This window comes from Chiloscyllium plagiosum, unplaced genomic scaffold (genome assembly GCF_037043375.1).
Source record: "Chiloscyllium plagiosum isolate Xiang-an unplaced genomic scaffold, Cpla_swu_hap1 HiC_scaffold_4, whole genome shotgun sequence".
NCBI lineage: Eukaryota > Metazoa > Chordata > Chondrichthyes > Orectolobiformes > Hemiscylliidae > Chiloscyllium > Chiloscyllium plagiosum.
Window position 1 is genome coordinate 128,242,864 of NW_028270142.1, and position 20,329 is coordinate 128,263,192.

General features: G+C 41.6%; 1 protein-coding gene across 5 annotated transcripts in view; it reads left to right on the forward strand.

Annotated features, from left to right (window-relative positions):
- The window catches only part of LOC122548888 (focal adhesion kinase 1), a 511,554-nt gene that overhangs the window by 161,001 nt on the left and 330,224 nt on the right, over positions 1 to 20,329 (forward strand). Inside the window, exon 1 of one of the 5 annotated variants that reach the window (XM_087986659.1) lies at positions 10,139 to 10,667. The exons of 3 other annotated variants lie outside the window; for them this stretch is intronic. In XM_087986659.1, the coding sequence (XP_087842785.1) occupies positions 10,622 to 10,667 (46 nt within the window). In that variant the 5' untranslated portion in view covers positions 10,139 to 10,621. Of the gene's footprint in view, positions 1 to 10,138; positions 10,668 to 13,464; positions 13,766 to 20,329 lie in introns of those variants that run through there. One more of the 5 variants, XM_087986655.1, reaches the window with a different exon arrangement.

Below are 20,329 nucleotides of genomic sequence, written 5' to 3' on the forward strand. Positions count from 1 at the left end.
GTTTAGTGCCATGCTCACATTAGGCGTTGACCTCAAACATATGTTTAGGGTTACACTCTCCTTGTACGTTGGCATATGGGATCAAGTAGGCAACATGTCAGCTGTCAAGAATATGTACAGGTGTTTAGGATGCCACACAGACCACACCATGTATGGCAATTGAGGAAAAGTGGGTTCTCTTCAAATAGAATGAAGTAGAGCTGGTTTTGAACTAGAGGTCAGAGCATTTGCTAGTTCATCGAATTGTGCAGTTCGGGAATTTATTGTATGTGAAAATTTGACTTGAGAATTGAAGTAGAATCTTTCCTGAAGAAAGTCCAAAGATTGCATTTAGTCATAGTCATAGAAATGTACAGCATGGAAACAGACCCTTCGGTCCAACCCGTCTGTGCCGACCAGATATCCCAACCCAATCTAGTCCCACCTGCCAGCACCTGGCCCATATCCCTGCAAACCCCTTCTATTCATATACCCATCCAAATGCCTCTTAAATGTTGCAATTCTACCAGCCTCCACCATTTCCTCTGGCAGCTCATTCCATACACGTACCACCCTCTGTGTGAAAAAGTTGCCCCTTAGGTCTCTTTTATATCTTTCCCCTCTCACCCTAAACCTATGCCCTCTAGTTCTGGACCCCAGAGAAAAAGCTTTGCCTATTTATCCTATCCATGCCCCTCAAAATTTTGTAAACCTCTATAAGGTCACCCCTCAGCCTCCAGGGGAAAACAGCCCCAGCCTGTTTAGCCTCTCCCCATAGCGCAGATCCTCTAACTCTAGCAACATCCTTGTAAATCTTTTCTGAACCCTTTCAAGTTTCACAACATCTTTCCGGTAGGAAGGAGACCAGAATTGCACACAATATTCCAGCAGTGGCCGAACCAATGTCCTGTACAGCCGCAACATGACCTTCCAGCTCCTGTACTTAATACTCTGACCAATAAAGGAAAGCATTCCAAATGCCATTTTATCTAACCTATATACCTGTGACTCCACTTTCAAGGAACTATGAACCTGCACTCCAAGGTCTCTTTGTTCAGCTACACTCCCTAGGACCTTACCATTATGTGTATAAGTCCTGCTAAGATTTGCTTTCAAAAAATGCAGTACCTCGCATTTATCTGAATTAAACTCCATCTGCTACTTCTCAGCCCATTGCCCCATCTGTTGTAATCCTGTTGTAATCTGAGGTAACCCTCTTCGCTGTCCACTACACCTCTAATTTTGGTATCATCTGCAAACTTACTAATTGTACCTCTTATGCTCGTGTCCAAATCATTTATGTAAATGACAAAACGTAGAGGACTCAGCACTGATCCTTGTGGCACTCTCCTGGACACAGGCCTCCAGTTTGAAAAATAACCCTCCACCACCACCCTCTGTCTTCTACCTTTGAGCCAGTTCTGTATCCAAATGGCTAGTTCTCCCTGTATTCTATGAGATCTAACCTTGCTAATCAATCTCCCATGGGGAACTTTGTCGAACACCATACTGAAGTCCATACAGATCACATCTACTGCTCTGCCCTCATTAATCATCTCAGTTACTTCCTCAAAAAACAAAATCAATTTTGTGAGACATGATTTCCCACGCACAAAGCCATATTGACTATCCTTAATCAGTCCTTGCCTTTCCAAATACATGTACATCCTGTCCCTCAGGATTCCCTCCAACAACTTGCCCACCACAGAGGCCAGGCTAACTGCTCTATAGTTCCCTGGCTTGTCCTTACCACCCTCCTTAGAGAATGGCACCATGTTAGCCAACCTTCAGTCTTCCGGCACTTCACCTGTGACTATCGATGATACGAATATCTCAGCAAGAGGCCTAGCAATCACTTCTCTAGCTTCCCACAGAGTTCTTGGGTACACCTGATCAGGTCCTGGGGATTAATCCACCTTTACGCATTTCAAGACATCCAGCACTTCCCCCTCTGTAATCTGGACATTTTGCAAAATGTCACCATCTATTTCCCTACATTCTATATCTTCCATATCCTTTTCCACAGTAAATACTGATGCAAAATACTCGTTTAGTATCTCCCCCATTTTCTGCGGCTCCACACAAAGGCCATCTTGCTGATCGTTGAGGGGCCCTATTTTCTCCCTAGTTACCCTTTTGCCCTTAACGTATTTGTAAAAACCCTTTGGATTCTCCTTAATTCTATTTACCAAAGCTGTCTCATGTCCCCTTTTTGTCCTCCTGATTTCCCTCTTATGTATGCTACTACTTTCTTTATACTCTTCTAAGGATTCACTCGATCTGTCCTGTCTATATCTTACATATGCTTTCTTCTTTTTCTTAACCAAACCCTCAATTTCTTTAGTCATCCAGCATTCCCTATACCTACCAGCCTTTCCCTTCACCCTAACAGGAATATACTTTCTCTGGATTCTCATTATCTCATTTCTGAAGGCTTCCCATTTTCCAGCCGTCCCTTTACCTGCGAACATCTGCCTCTAATCGGCTTTCGAAAGTTCTTGCCTAATACCGTCAAAATTGGTCTTTCTCCGATTTAGAACTTCAACCTTTAAATCTGGTCTATCCTTTTCCAATGCTATTTAAATCTAATAGAATTATGGTCGCTGGCCCCAAAGTGCTCTCCCACTGACACCTCAGTCACCTGCCCTGCCTTATTTCCCAAGAGTCGGTCAAGTTTTGCACCTTCTCTAGTAGGTACATCCACATACTGAATTAGAAAATTGTCTTGTACACACTTAACAAATTCCTCTCCATCTAAACCTTTTAACACTATATGGCAGTCACAGTCTATGTTTGGAAAGTTAAAATCCCCTACCATGATCACCCTATTATTCTTACAGATAGCTGAGATCTTCTTACAAATTTATTTCCCAATTTCCCTCTGACTATTAGGACGTCTATAATACAATCCCAGTAATGTGATCATCCCATTCTTATTTCTCAGTTCCACCCAAATAACTTCCGTCGATGTATTTCCAGGAATATCCTCCCTCAGCACAGCTGTAATGCTATCCCTTAACAAAAATGCCACTCCCCCTCCTCTCTTGGCTCCCTTTGTATCCTGGAACATTAAGCTGCCAGTCCTGCCCATCCCTGAACCATGTTTCTGTAATTGCCATGATATCCCAGTCCCATGTTCCTAACCATGTCCTGAGTTCATCTGCCTTTCCTGTTTAGGCCCCTTGCATTGAAATAAATGCAGTTTAATTTATTAGTCCTATCTTGTCCCTGCCTGCCCTGACTGTTTGACTTGCTTTTGTTCTCAACTGTATCAGTCTCAGATTGACCTCTTTCCTCACTATCTTCCTGGGTCCCCCCCCCCCCCCCCCCCCCCCACCTACCTTACTAGTTTAAATCCTCCTGAGCAGCTTCAGCAAATTTCCCTGCCAGTATATTAGTCCCCTTCCAATTTAGGTGCAATCCGTCCTTCTTGTACAGGTCATTTCTACCCCAATAGGGATTCCAATGATCCAAAAATGTGAATCCTTCTTCCATACACCAGCTCCTCAGCCATGCATTCATCTGCTGTATCCTTGTATTCCTGACCTCATTAGCTCATAGCACCGGGAGTAATCCAGATATTACTACTCTTGAGGACCTCCTTTTTAAATTCCTGCCTAACTCTCTGTAATCTCTCTTCAGAGTGTCAACCTTTTCTGTTCCTATGTCGTTGGTTCCAATGTGGATAATGACCTCTTGCTAGCCCCTCTTCCCCCGTGAGAACATTCTGCACTCTCTCTCTGAGACAGCCTTGATCCTGGCACCAGGAAGCAACACACCATTCTGATTTTTTGCTGCTGGCCACAGAAACGTGTGTCTATACCTGATACTAGAGAATCCCTTGACACAATTGATCTCTTGGAACCCGACGTTGCATTAGAGCCAGTCTCAATACCAGAAACGTGGCTATTCGTGCTATGTTCCCCAGGGAATCCATCCCCCTCTACATTTTCCAAAACAGCATACTTGTTTGAAATGGGGATAGCCACAGAAGATTCCTGCACTAGCTGCCTACCTCACTTACCTTTCCTGGAGTTGACCCGTCTATGTAACTGTATCTGAGACTTCCCCCATTTCTATAACTGCCATCCATTATATACTGTCGTTGTTGCACATACCTCATTGCTTCTAACTGTCTCTCCAACTGATCTATTCGTTCTGATAAGATTCGCATCCAACAGCATTTATGGCAGACGCAATCCGCTATAATTATTATGAGAAAGGGGCTAGCCGCAGCATCATATAAAGTATGTATTAGAATGGGTCCATGTAAATTGTTAGAAATTCAAAGCATATATATTCACTTAAATGGGCCAAATCACACACTGTCCAGCAGCTTATTGGTGTCACTGTTTTATTCAAGGCAAAACTTGTTACAAATTTCCAAGTTTTTAACAATTCAAGAACATGAGTGCCTGTTATGTCACATTGACACCATGGATGAATGATTCATGAATTTCAATACATTAGGCAACTGAATGAAGTGGAGAGGTTTGAAAACATGTCTCATGAAATTCACAGTACTTAGGATGACGCTAAAGTCTATTTAGCCAGAAGTGCTGAGTATATGATCCATCTCAGCCTCTTCCAGAGGTCCCCAGCTTCAAAGATGCTAGTCATCAACTAATTTAATTCACTCCACAGGATATCAAAAAAGGCTGTACCTGTAAAGGCTTTGACAACATTTTTACAATAGTCCTAAGAAGTCTTATGCTCGAGAACTTGCTATGCTCCAAGCCAAGCTATTCCATGCATCTACAACATCACTATCCACCCAATAGTGTATACAGTAAGCAGGACAACTTCAGCCAATTACTATTCTATCAGTCTTCTCTCAATCATTTACGATGGAAGGAGTCATTAATAGTCGCAATCAAGCAGCCCTTGTTTGTGAACCTGTCACAAGTACTCAGTTTGGGACCTGCCAGGTCCACTTAGTTCCTGCCATTAGTACAGCCTTAGTGCAAACATGTACGTCATATGGCAGATTTCCTTGTCTAAAGTACAATAGTGGACCAGATAGAATTTTATGATAATGATGGCAATGTTGTGGTCACTATTATTGTGAGTAGCTTTAACATTTCAAATTTATAAATGAAGTAATTCCACTGTTGAGATTTGAACCTTTGTCCACAGGCCATTAGCCTGACCATTCGAATTACTAATCTAATGACATTTTTCACATTTGATTTTGTAATACTCACTAAATTTCGAGGTGAATAATTGATAGTTGGACAAAGTGCTGGAGAGCTTATGAAACTTCCTTAGCAAGCAGTCAGTGCCATATGGTTGGGGGTGCGGTGGAAGGGGAGGTGTGGTTGGTCACACATGAAAAGTGAATTGAGGTTTTTCTATTATTTTAGGTTAAAAGCATGTTATTCTTTTGATTATAACAGCCATATTTTCTACTTTGCAAGTGCACAATCTGACTGGGTTTGTGAAGTAAAATTAATATTTTTAAGTCCCTGCAATTTGTGCAAGTACCCTCACCTCTGTGTACCAGGAACATTCTTCTGTCAGACTGACTGGGAAGTTTATCGTTTGCATCATTAGCAGCGTTAGCGACAAATGTTTCAAGTTTAGTCCTCAACTTTCAGTTGGGCTTGAATTTTTTTCACTTTTATGGTCGAATTTAGACCATAAGACATAGGAGCAGACATTAGGCCATTCAGCCCATCGAGACTGCTCTGCCATTCAATCATAGCCCATATGTTTCTCAAGGTGAAAGTGAGGACTGCAGATGCTGGAAATCAGAGTCAAGATTAGAGTGGTGCTGGAAAAGCACAGCAGGTCAGGCAAGAGGAGCAAGAAAATTGACGTTTCGGGCAAAGCCCTTCAGCAGGAATGAGCAGGCAGCCTCCGGGATGGAGAGATAAATGGGAGGGGGGTGGGGCTGGGGAGAAGGTAGCTAAGAGTACAACAGATTTATGGAGGTGGGGATGAAGGTGATAGGTCAGAGAGGAGGGTGGAGCGGATAGGTGGGAAGGAAGATTGATGGGTAGGACAGGTCATGAGGATGGTGCTGAGCTGGCAGGTTGGAACTGGGGTAGGTTGGGGGGAGTGGAAATGAGGAAACTGGTGAAGTCCACGAAACCGGTGAAGTGGACTTCACCAGATTCCTCATTTCCACTCCCCCCAACTTACCCCATTCCGATCTGCCAGCTCAGCATCAGCATCATCCTCATGACCTGTCCTACCTGCCAATCTTCCTTCCCACCTATCTGCTCCACCCTCCTCTCTGACCTATCACCTTCATCCCCACCTCCATAAATCTGTTGTACTCTTAGCTACCTTCTCCCCAGCCCCACCCCCTCCCATTTATCTCTCCATCCCGGAGGTTCCCTGCCTCATTCCAAATGAAGGGCTTTTGCCCGAAAGACCACTCCCTCCGCGACTCCCTCATCAGGTCCACATCCCCCCACCAACCCAACCTCCTCTCCCAGCACCTTCCCCTGCAACCGCAAGAAATGCAAAACTTGCGCCCACACCTGCCCCCTCATTTCCCTCCAAGGCCCCAAGGGATCCTTCCATATCTGTCACAAATTCACCTGCACCTCCACACACACCATTTACTGCATCCGCTGCACCCGATGTGGCCTCCTCTACATTGGGGAGACAGGCCACCTACTTGCGGAACGTTTCAGAGAACAGCTCTGGGACACCCGCACCAACCAACCCAACTGCCCCGTGGCTAAACACTTTAACTCTTCCCCCCCTGCCCCCCCCACTCCGCCAAGGACATGCAGGTTCTTGGCCTCCTCCATCGCCAGACCATGGCAACACGACGCCTGGAGGAAGAACGCCTCATCTTCCGCTCAGGAACCCTCCAACCACGAGGGATGAATGCAGATTTCTCCAGCTTCCTCATTTCCCCTCCCCCCCCACCTTATCTCAGTCCCAACCCTCAGACTCAGCACCGCCTTCTTGACCTGCAATCTTCTTCCTGACTTCTCCGCCCCTGTACTTTGGGGTGACCTGAAGTCATTAGAGGCACTGTACAAATGTGCAAATTAATTTTTCCCAGTGAATCAAAATACAAAACACAAATGGGGGCCAGGCACAGCAGAAATGTGATTATTCAGCTTCAAAAATAACAAACCTGTGCTTAATTCACCTTCAACATCTAAGAGGCCAAACAGCAGTACAGACCTCGCCGGCCTATCACGCTCTCCTTAACCTCCTTCCACCTATCGCATTCCCAATGCCCCTCCCCCAAGTCCTTCCTCCCTACCTTTTATCTTAGCCTGCTTGGCACACCTTCCTCATCCCTGAAGAAGGGCTTATGCCTGAAACGTCGATTCTTCTGCCCCTTGGATGCTACCTGACCTGCTGCGCTTTTCCAGTAACCCTTGATCCTGTTGACAATCAAGAATCTATCTACCTGGCCTCCACAGCCTTCTGTTGTAATGATTCACTACTTTCTGGCTGAAGTGGTTTCTCCTTTCCTCCGTTCTAAAAGGTCTTCCCTTTACTCTAAGGCTACGCCTTCAGGTCCTCGTCTCGTACCAATGGAAACATCTTCCCAACATTTACTCTGTCCCAAAGTGTGGCGCTGGAAAATCACAGCAACATCAGAGGAGCAGAAGAGTTGATGTTTTGGGCAAAGGCCCTTCATCATTGCTAATGAAGGGCTTATGCCCGAAATGTCGACTCTCCTCGGATGCTGCCTGACCTGCTGTGCTTTTCCAGTGCCACAAATTTTGACTCTGATCTTCACATCTGCAGTCCTCACTTTTATCTACCCTGTCCAGGCCATTCAGTGTTCTAGGAGAAAGTGATCCAACCACACAGGATCAATGTAGATTTCACCAGTTTCTTCATTTCCTCTTCCCCCACCTTATTCTCAGATCCAACCTTCAAACTCGGCACTGCCCTCTTGATCTGGCCTATCTGTTCATCTTCCTTCCCACCTATCCACTCACCCTCCTTTCTGACCTATCACCATCACCCCCCCCACCTCCAACTACCTATCGCATTCCCAGATACCTTCCCCTAAGCCCCACCCCCTCCCATTTATCTGTCAGCCCCCTTGGACCACCCCATCATTCATGATGAAGAGCTTATGCTCGAAACGTTGTCTCTCCTGCTCCTCGGATGCTTGCCTGACCGGTGGTGCTTTTCACCACCACACTTTTCAACCCCATTCAGTATTCTGTATGTTTCAATTAGATATCCCCCTCACCCTCTAAACTCCATTAAGTATAGACCCAAAGTCTTCAAACATTCCTCATATGTTAAGCTTTTCATTCCTGGCACCATTCTCTTGAACCTCTGTGCACTCTCCAGGGCCAGTATTTCCTTTCTGAGATATGGGGCCGAAAACTTTGCACAATACTCCAAATGTGGTCTGACCAGAACCTTTTAGAGCCTCGGAGGTACATCCCTGTTTTTATATTCATGTCCTCTCAAAATAAATGCCTGTCCCTCTACCTATCTTTATATCAACTGCAAACTTAGCCCGAATGTCCTCAGTCCCTTCATCTAGATTGTTAATGTTAATGAATTTGGTTGTCGTCCATGTGTAAAAGCATCCCTAATTGCAGTGAGATTACTTCTTGCTGTTCTGATGCTTGTCTCCATCCCAGAGTGCTCGATGCTGGTTTCTCCATCTCTGTTTTTCTGTCTCTCTCTCTTCTCTCTTGCCTCCCACTGCAAATTTATGTCAGGTTCTATAAATAGATGAATAAGCACTGTCTGTACTGCTGTTTGGCCTCTTAGATGTTGAAGGTGAATTAAGCACAGGTTTGTTATTTTTGAAGCTGAATAATTACATTTCTGCTGTGCCTGGCCCCCATTTGTGTTTTGTATTTTGATTCACTGGGAAAAATTAATTTGCACATTTGTACAGTGCCTCTAATGACTTCAGGTCACCCCAAAGTACTTCTCAGCTAATGATGTACTTTCTGAAGTGCAATCGCTTCTACAATAGCACTGCAACCACTTTGAACACAGGATTCCATAAAGTCTCTAATGCATTGTCTGTATACCTACAGCACATGGACTCCAGCAGTTCAAGAAAGCAATCCACCATCATCATCGCAAGGGCAACTAGAATCCGATACTAAATACTGGCCCAGCCATTGACACCCACGCCGCATGGGTGACTAAATAAATTTTACCAACACCGTTTGATATTAGGGAAGCTTGAGGAATAAATATTGGCCAGATGAGGATGAGCTGTTCAAACAGTATATTGTGATCTTCTGCATCTCCCGACAGGGCAGATGGAAACTCAGTTGTACCTATCTAAAAGGCAGCACCGCTGACAAGGCAGCACTTTCTCAGCTTTTGCCCGAAACTTCAATTTTACTGCTCCTCGGATGTTGCCTGAACTGCTGTGCTTTTCCAGCACTCTCTCAGCACCTACTCAGTAAGCTTTTAGAGGACTGTGGTACCCCAAGGGCAATTTTGATTGTTTTTAAACTATATAATTGATCACTAAACCTATGTAGAGTTGTAAAGCATTCAATTTAAAGATTCTTGTGGTGCATTTGTCATGTCCTTAGCTCTGGACTAGGAGGCACCAGGTTCAAATCCCACTTGCTCCAGAGGTGTGTAATAACATCTCTGAACAGATTTATTATAAATTGTGTCCACTATTTAATTTGAGACTTGCAAAGTATGTCACATAAACATAGGTTTAATTGTAATCAAATTTGTATTGTGTTTTACACTGGCTTAAGTTCACGAATTATGACTCAGATGCACAAAGAATATTTTGAAGACAAAACACATCATTTTAACTGGGCACCATTTATTAAATCTGATGGGTGTTGCAGTATTACCTGACAGTATTCTAGAATATAGTGTGTAAAGTACATGATGGAGTTGGTATTCGGATTACAAAAATGTAGTCAAACATCATTCTTTGCTTTCCCAGCTGTATGGAAAATATGGAAGCTGTCTTTAAGGATCCAGGAGCTAGCTGTGGTACTGATAGGTTTTATACTAGTGTCCTAGTTTCCAAGCAGTACGTGCTCAGACTTCAATTCTGTTCTGTGTAGGTTATGTTCTTTTAAAAAAAAATACACTCCTCCGATGGTTAGAAATAGCAAGATGAAGCGCAAGTTTTATGCGTTTATTACCTGACCTTCGGCATAATTTCAAATGTAACAAAGGGGAAAGAAAACTGCAAAATTCTAGAGGCACATCTGAAAACATAGTCATGACCCGGGTCAGGTTTTATTTGCAGTGAGGCATCGTTGAATTCGCTTGTCAGTTTTGTAAACAGGAGTCTGCGGGTGAGATTAGCATATTAATAAGGTCCTTGCTAATCAACTCCAAATGGAACTGGCTGCAGGCTACAGTGGTGCCTTTTAGCAGTTTGCAAGGATGTTTTGCGTATACGAGAAGCATGATGAGAATCTGAAACTTGACGGAGATTTGGTGCAGCTCTTTGTTGAAGAAATCATATGCTGTTCAACACGGCTGCGGAACCTGTAATAGGAGAACAAATGTGAAGGCGCAAATGAAAGGAAGCAGGGTTTTTGTGTTAGACTGAACACATTGAAGTGCCTTCCCAGCCCCCTGCTGGAGCCCATACTGACAGTGTTGAATTGAGACATTGTACGCTGTGGCCTAGCTAGCGTGTACGCTGCTGCCAAGGCAGCAAGGCCTGTTCCAAGAAGCAGTTGTCGTCTGCATGGAGAGGAGCGGCTGCAGTCTATTCCCAGTATGCTGGGCCAGAGGTATTGACAGATAAAGAAATTCCTACCCATTTAATGAACAGAGAAAAAGAAATTGGCATGTAGCAACTGCTAACAAAGATCAAAATACGTTTTATTTTGTTTTGAGGAATTATTCTTTGGGGGAAATATATTTTTGTTTTTTGACATCTGTTTCTTGGTTTGTTATGCTAACTTTGACCTTGTTCTGTTAAATTCATTTGTTAACACACATAGTTGACAATTCATTTACCTGGAACATTTTTTTTAAAGCACTTCTGTGAAAAGTTAATCTGTGCTCTTGTTATACCTTACATCTGTCGGGTCACTGGCTATATAAATGTGACAGTTCTAATTTTCTTAACAATTAAACACCAAAGTGAAGGTGTTTGTTATTGTTTTTGCTTCATGAATCCTTCTGCTATCCACAGTTTTTTAAAATGTCAATATTTTTCAATGTTAAATTTACTCAATTATTGGCTATCTAAAGGTATTAAAGTGCAGAGTATTTACTTACAATAAGAAAAATAAGTGCTTACACTTCACAGCCGCTCTATTCTAATAAATATTGACTAGCTCTGCAACACTTCAGGCCTGGTGTTCCATTGAAGAAATTGCAGTGTTTAATAAGCATTCATATGCACTATACCTGTGATTATTTCGACTAAGGATGTACAGAGGAAATGCCTCCCCTCCCATTTCAGTATTTATCTGTAAGCAATAAACATCAAATTTCAGTAGGCAGATTTCATTGAATCTTGATAAAATGATAGGGTTTGGCTCAGTGTAATATTGATTATTTTTTAGCAAAGATATGGATCCAGATCCTGGAATTTTTTTTAAAGGATTTGATAACATTTGGACATTGGGTAAAACATCTTTTTTTTACAGTGTTTTGGATTGTTTTATTTAAAATATTGTGAATTGTCTCAGTGCTTGTTTAATGGGTCACAGTTGTCAAAATGAGGTTTTCAGAGCACATCCTTGAATGCAGATTTACCTGAAGCCACCTCAGTGAGATGGAAGCTCTTTTTTTAAAAAAAAACTTTCTCGAGATTTCTGGATGCACAGCATCAACTAGACAGAGCGCGATCAGGAACAACTTAAAAAAAAAACATAATTGTAAAAATGTTGAGTTAGCACAGCTTAGTGGAAGTATGTACTGTACTCCATTGAATTCTATCATCACTTGCTTAAGTCTGAATTCATGCAACTTTGTCATAGGTTAATGGGTAGGTGGAACTGTGGAGTTAAAGCCATAAACAGATCACCCATAAACCTATTGAATTGCATAGCGAGATTGGCTGAATGGCCTCCTCCTGATTCGTATGTTGATATATAATTTATTGATTTGTGGATTGTTAAATTACATTGCAACTTATATTTGTTCCAAAATAAAACAAAGAACTGCAGGTGCTGAAGTTCTAAAACAAAAGCAGAAATTGCTGGAGAAACTCAGCAAATTTGGCAGTATCTATGGAGGGAAAGTGCATTTAATGTTTCAAATCTAGTTCTGAAGAAGCATCACTAGACTTGAAATGTTAACTCTGCTTTCTCTCCACGGATACTGCCAGACCTGCTGAGTTTCTCCTGCTTTTATTGTCTATGTTCCAACAACTCAAGGTTTTATTTATAATCAAAAAATACTGACTTTAAAAATTTGCGTTCAGGTAAGTCTGCATTCAAGAGTTTGTTCTGAAGACCTCATACTTTGACAGCCATGACTATGAAGCAACGAAGGCTGAGACAATTCACAGTATTTTAAATAAAACAAACCAAAACACTTTTTATTAAAATGGTCATTTTGCCCATCTCCTAATGTTAGCAAATCTTTTAAGGGAAATGTCCTTTTGGAAAATGTTGTATTGAAGCTAAAACTCTCTCTTCATGCAGGTTTCTTTGGGGAACTCTCGGCAAAATGGACAACTTCTGCAATGAGAGAATTTTAACTGTCTCCCCTTAACATTCAATGACAAGCCCATTGCTGAATTGCTCACTGAAATTATAACTATTACCATGGAGTTACTATAGACCACAAACTCAACCAGACTAGCCATATAAATACTGTAGCTACCAGAGCATGTCAGAGATTAGGAAATGTGTGGTGGATAAGCTGCCTCATGTCTCCCCAAAGCATGTCTGCAATCCATATGGCACAAATCAGGATTGTGATAGAATGCTATCCAGTTGACTGGTTGAATCCAACAGCTTTCAAGAAACGCTGCACTGTCAAGGACAAGGCAATCTGCTTGATTGATACCACATCCATGATCTTCAAAATTCTTCTTAAGTAAAGATTGAAGATGATTTTCTTCCACTGTGGAGTTGTGGATCTTGGTGACTGAATGGTCTAATTGAGGCTCCTCCCACATGGCCACAAGTGATGTTTAAAGAGGGGGTTGGTGGAATGCTAGAGTTTTTCTACGTTCCTTCTACTGAGAGAAGCTGGCTTCCATCAATGTTTGGCACATGGGAATGCTTCATTTCCAAATCTTGGACTTAAATATTCGCTCCCTGTGCTACCAACATGCAGAGGCAGCAGTGTATACCATCACAAAATACTGCAGGAACTCACCAAGGTACCTTTAACAACACCTTACAAACTAGATACCTCTACCTCTAATAAAAGCAAAATGCTGTGGAAGCTGGAACTCTGAAATAAATACACTAAATGCTGGAGAAAATCAGTAGGTCCAGTAGCATCTGTGGAGAGTGTGAAACGAAGTTAAGATTTCAAATCTGATATGATTCATGTTGGACTCAAGTTAACAGTTTCTCTCTCTACAGATGCTGTCAGACTGCCTGAGTTTCTCCAGCATTTTTTGTTTGATACTTGCACCGCCTAGACTGACAAGGGCAACAGATGCATGGGAATACGGCCACCTGAGAGTTCCCCGTCAAGCCACTCACCATCCTGACTTCAAATTAAGTCAGTGTTCCTTCACAGTAACTCAGTCAAAATCATGGAACCTCCTTCCAAACAGCGACTCACCACCACCTTCTTGACGGCATTTAAGGATAGGAAATAAAGCTGGCCTAGCCAGCGATGCCCTCATTCTGTGAACAAATAAGGCAAAATAAATACAGCAATGGACCAATCAATATACAATATTTACCTAAAGGTAGGAAATCTGAACATGTATGTATAAATCCTAATTCTCAATTGCAAATTACAGGTCTACAAATTTGAAATGATAATATGATTGCCTTTTATTGAAGATATCATTTCTAATTAACCCACTAGGCAGCATTGGTCATCACTGTCTGAGATTTAAATGATACTAAAATCCAACCGTACCTGCAATTTCATTGGAGATTCCTGAATTTTAATTTTGTGTTTTTTTTCTCTCTGGCATTCTGAAAGTTTTTTGTACTTACCTGAAATGACCTTTTTCAACTTTTAAAAATATTTATTTGTGGATTGTGAGCATAGCTGCCAAAGCTAGTGCCCTTGAAAAGGCATTAGTGAGCCACCATCATGAACTATGTCACCAATGTGGTCTCGGTGCACCCACAGTGTAGTGATGGAGGGAGTACCAGAATTTTGATCCAGTGACAGTTAAGGCACATTGATATCTTTCCAAGTCAGGATGTGTGTCGTTGAGAGGAAAGCTTGCAGGTTATGGTAGAACAAAGAAAGAACAAAAAAAATTTACAGCCCAGGAACAGGCCCTTCGGCCCTCCAAACCTGAGCCGATCCAAATACACTGTCTAAACCTGTTGCTCAATTCCAAAGCATCTATATCCCTCTGCTCCCCACCTACTTGTGCATCTGTCGAGACGCATCTTAAATGAATCTACCATGCCTGCCTCTACTACCTCTGCTGGCAGCGCATTCCAGGCACTTACCACCCTCTGTGTAAGTTACTTGCCGCGTGTATCCCCCTTAAACTTTTCACCTCTCCCCTTGAAAGCGTGAACTCTCGTTATTGAATCCTTCACCCTGAGAAAAAGCTTATCTCTATCTACCCTGTCTATATGCTTCATGATTTTGTAGACCTCAATCAGGTCGCACCTCAATCTCCTTTTTTCTATTGAAAACAAATCTAACCTACTCAACCTCTCTTCATAGCTAGCACCTTCCATACCAAGCAACATCTTCGTAAAGCTTTTCTGCACTCTCTCCAAAGCGTCCACATCCTTTTGGTGATGTGGTGACCAGAACTGTACACCGTATTCTAAATGCGGCCCAACCAATGTTGTGTACAATTTTAACATGACCTCACAGCCCTTATACTCAATAAGGTAAAAACAATGACTGCAGATGCTGGAAACCAGATCCTTATACTCAATACCCTACCCGATGAAGGCAAGCATACCTTATGCCTTCTTGACCACTCTATCCACCTGTGCAGCAACCTTCAGGGTACAATGGACCTGAACTCCCAGATCTCTCTGCTCATCAACTTTTCCCAAGGCTTTTCTGTTCACTGTATAATTCGCTCTAGAATTAGACTTCCCAAAATGAACCTCACATTTGCCTGGATTGAACTTCATCTGCCACTTCTCCACCCAACTCTCCAGTCTTATCTACATTCTCCTGTATTCTTTGACAGTCCCCTATGCTTTCTGCTAATCCACCAGTCGTCTTATTATCTGGTGTTGGTGTTCTTACAGCCCTTAACTTGCTAAATCATAGAAACCGAACTTTGAAAGGTATTGAAGGGGGTTTACTGAGTTGTTACAATGCATCTTTTATGTGGTATGCAGTCATGTCACTGTTCACTTGTGGCAGAGGGAGTGAATGGGTTGCCAATCGAGCAGGCTTCTTTGTCTTGAATATGATGCCTTTTGAATGTTGTTGGAGCTGCATGTATCCAAAGTAAGTGGAGAGTATTCCATCAGTTGTGCCTTATAGATGGTGCATAGACTTTGGGGAGGCACCCGTATTTAAAGGGCTTGTTCAGTCCAGGTTCTGTTTGATGATCTCAAAGATGCAGCATATCATGAATTTTTATGTCACTAAGATTGAGGCCATCTGATCCACTGTCTATGCCACTCCTACCTACCAACCCAGTGGGTGAAACTTCATTGAATGTTCCCTCCTGTTTTAGCCCTGAGCTCTCACCTTTGTTTGTCTTGTTCATGAGACCCTTTCCACCCCCCAAACCCAATTCCCACTAAACTGCTGACTATTTAACTTCCCTTCTAGGACGACATGTTAGCAGCCATCGCTCCTCGGGGACTGTTCCACTGTTCTCTAAATCCGTTGACATGATTCATCTGAAAATAAAAAAACACCCCCATTGATCCCTATCTCCCTTTCCTCTCCAATGTTCTTGAATATATTATCGTTCCAAGCTTCAGGTTTGAATCTCTCCAGGTAGTTTGTCACTCCTAGTATTGAAAGTCACAAATGATGTCTAATCTGATGTGCTTCTAACAAAGGTGAAGTATATCCTGTCCTCCTCAAATTGTCTTGAGTCTTTATTACTGACCACACCATACTCTTCTGATATCTCTCTGTTGCTGTCCTGCTGGGTCAGACTGCACTCAACTGGCTCCTATTATTTTCTCCATCTGTTTGTAGTGTTAGTATTATTTGCAATGACTTCTGTTCCTGTTCCTGTTCCAGCGTCCCTCAAAGAATTACCATGCTCTTCCCTATTTCTCACTTATGTGCTGCCCTTGGCAATATTATCTGCAGGTGTTTAGGCTAACAGCAAATGTCATTTTTTTTATATACTCATGACTGCTCATTTTGGATTTTGCATCATAAAATCTCTCCTGTCCTTCACTCCATCACAGACTTTTCCTTTGTTCTTCCTGCTGGCTTAAAAACTCGGACATTTCGGTGTTCCTCTGTTCTGATGGAAGGTCATTGACCTGAAATGTGAACTTGGGTTCTTGCCACAGATACTGCCTGATTTCTGCACATTTCCTGCATTTTGTTTTGTTTTTCTTTCAGATTTCCAGCATCAACTGTATTTCGCTTCTGCACACAATTCTACCTTTCCATTGCATTTCTCTATTCCACCACTAAATTATTGGACTGCTTAGCTGATATTTGTAGATTGAGCAGAAATTTTCTCCAGTTAAATATCAGAAGATTTTTGAGGTTATTCTGTTTGGTCTGCAGTCCAAACTAAATTCCTGTTTACCAATTTCATCACTAACCCTGGCAACTGTTTGCTATTTTAGTGCTGTATTTGACCTTGAAACGAGCATCCAACCGTGCATCTTACCATTTCTACCTCCGTATTTTTGCTCAATTTCACCCTTGACTCAGTTTGTATATATTGGTGAAATCCTCATAGCTATTATTTTAATGCACACTTGGCTGGCATCCCACTTGGCGCTCTGCTTAAACGTGTGGTCATCGAAAAGTTTGCTGACTGGGTCACTGCTTGAATGCTCTCTCTCATATAGATAGTTTATAGTCAATTTGTTCAGATATATTACTACAGACCTCGAGCGAGACTTGAACCCAAGCCTCCTAGTAGTAGAGGTAGGACATTACCACTGCACAAGAGCCTCATGATCTATATTGGTGCTGAGTCAACACTTTAATTTTTCAAATGTCCACACTTTCTTTCACATGCCTTTGTGTCCTCAGCCTGCTTTATCTCTGTCTATTCATCCAACCCCACAAACATCTGGAAGATATTTGGGTTTAACTGCTCTATCATTGCTGACTACATTTTCAATACTAGGCACTGAAGTTTTAATTCCTTCCCTAAACCCCTCCTCTTTTTGACCTCCATTTCCTCCTTCAGCAGAAAATCTATCTTTATGGCTAAACTGTTGGTCATTTAGAAATAAAACAATGAACTGAGAATGCTGGAGATCCGATACAAACAAATAAAGAAATTGCCAGAGAAACTCAGCAGATCTGGCAGCATCTGTGAAGAACAAGAAAAATACAAAGAAAATTACAGCACAGAAACAGGCCCTTTGGCCCTTCAAGCTTGCACTGATCCAGATCTTCTATCTAAACCTGTCGCCTGTTTTTAGAGGATCTGTATCCCTTTGCTCCCTGCCCATTCATGTATTTGTTTAGATACATCTTAAATAACGCTATTGTGCCCACCTGTACCACCTCTGCTGGCAATGCATTCCAGGCAATTACTACCCTCTGCTTAAAGAAATTTGCATGCATAGCTCCCTTAAACTTTTCACCGCTTACCTTAAACTTGAGCTTCTTGCTATTCACCCTGTCTATACCTCTTATGGTTTCGTAGACCTCAATTGCACCCCCCCCCCCCCCCCCCCCCCCCCCAACCTCCACCTTTCTACTGAAAATAATCCTAATCTTCTCAACCGCTCTTTATACCTAAAGAAAACAGTTTACGTTTCGAGTTCACTGACGCTTCAGAAGGGTATTACTCTTTTTATTCTTTTTGGTTATTTTCCTTGATATCTCCTTATGTGGCTTAGTATCCAACTTCAAATCATTTTGTGGAGGATTTTGGGATATTTTAGTACTTTAAAGGCATGTATAAATGCAAGCTATTGTTGCTGTTTGGCATTTTGTGAATCTGACATTTAGCTATAATTTTGGTAGTGGCTTGCGGTCAAGATGTCGAAATATAACTTGGACTGATTAGGTTTTAGATTTACGCATTTTATTTGATTATTTAAGAGACAGTCTGATTCAGTACTTACCTAGAGCGTATGTTTTAGTTTGAGGATTAATCAATAGCTGGGATTTCCGGTTCAGACTAAAATTCAGAATTTAATCTGTTAGAAATGTATTGGCTTTGATCATTTACTGAATGCTTGTAGTTCTTTGGGACAAGTGTGTTGAGTTTGACTCCCAAAGTTTGATTTGCTGGTGATGCTAAGTAGGAAGCCAAGTTACTGATGACAGAGCAACTACTTTTTAACCACTGTAAATGCTCTTTTTTACAGTCAGAAGGTAAAAGAATTTGAAATTGAATTTCAATTTTTTGGAATGCGATTGCAGCTTTACTTGCATATTCTGTTTGCTTTTCATTCAGTAGCCCTAAATATATTGAGCAGAGTTAGGTGCTTGCACGTGATGTAATTATTGAAGCTACATTTGTGACTCATGGGACTTAGTTAATGTGAGGGATAAACAACATAGGCAGGTTTTCTGTTTCTGTTTTGTGATTTACTTGTAGGTCTGCATAATTTTGCCAGTCTTGTAAACAGTTAGCTTAGTGTTGAGGCAGTGCTGTCCGATTGTGGTATGTCTCATGGTCAAAATTGTATTTCACAACTGACCAAGCAATTGTATTTAAATAGTATTTATTGGAGTTTAAAATATTTTTTTAAAAAACTAGTTGTTGGAGCATTGGTTTAAACTTTGATTGATAAACTCACTCTTTGGATATCAATAAAATATTAATAATGGCAAATTCAGTAAATGGTGTTCCAAATGATTCCATCGATGAAACCTTTACTGTGTGGATCCCTGTTAGTTGCACAGTATCATTGACTTTTTTTAAAATCAGCCCGTTCAGAGATGTTATTGCAAACCTCTGGAGCAGGTGGGGCTTGAACCGAGGTCTCCTCGATCAGATGTAGAGACATTATCATTGCACCATAAGAGCACTTAATAAATTAAGCTTATTTTGACAGCTCACACCAAAGCAATACACCATTTGATTCTCAAATTTATTTTGGTTTAATTAGACATAAGAGTTTGTGCGCTACTGATGACCTGAGCCATACTGTATTATACTAGTTCAACTCTATCAAGTATTTAATAGATTGGTTAGAGTTTATTGAAGGAAAATTTGAGAGAGACTTGGGGGTATTGGTTGTCACTAATTATGTTGAAGTAGTGTGAGGCAGCAATAAGAAATGCAAACATGTTCACTACTAAATTGAGCTCAAATCCAGATGGCACATTGAAGTCAAGGGGCAGGTTGCATTGGTCAAATGATACCTAAAATATGTTAGACAATTTATGTTGATGAGACCCAGGAGGCAGGTTATACAGTGAAAAACAATGATGGTGATTCTTGATGATACAGGGAAAAGTTATGAAAAATATGTGGTCTAGGACTCCGCTATCTTATAGATTTTTCAGAAGGACTGAAGTGAAGTATAAGTGAAAGTAAAACCAAAACAAAATTTGCAGATATGGTGAAGTAACAAACCCAATAAGAGCTTAGGTTCATAGCCTGTGAAGAAAATCATGGAACATATGCTATTAAATGATTTTTTTTCATAAGTGGCAAGTGTTACCTGAAGAAACTTGCCAGAAAATATCAGGAGGACACTGGATCCTCTTAAGGGCTGGTAACCAGTTAAAATTGCTGGCTAGTCACAGGTATGGCTACTGCACGTTGTTTCAACCACCCACACTGATTTCAGTGGAAAACATCTCGCATAGAGTACAACTCCAGTGTATCTTGATTATTCAGCAAGCATAGCACACTCAATGATCAAAAGCAGTCCTGTATCTCCTTTTCTGACTGAACAGCTTTGGAATACACACTCCAAAAAATGAAAATTAAAATCCCATTCCAATTAACCTATTACTCATTTTTATTTGCTAACCAGAAGTGCAGTTAGCTGCATCTGGATTCTCGATTAGCCACATGTGACTGGTGATGATTAAAGAAACAGATGACTACAGTGTGAATAAGCTTGGTATCCTAGAAGAATGAGACCAGATGATTTGAAGGCCCATCTTGATTCAAAGTTTGACCACTAGTAAATTGTGAGGATAAACTTAGGTATATTACAGTAGACCTGGATTTTGATGTCGATTA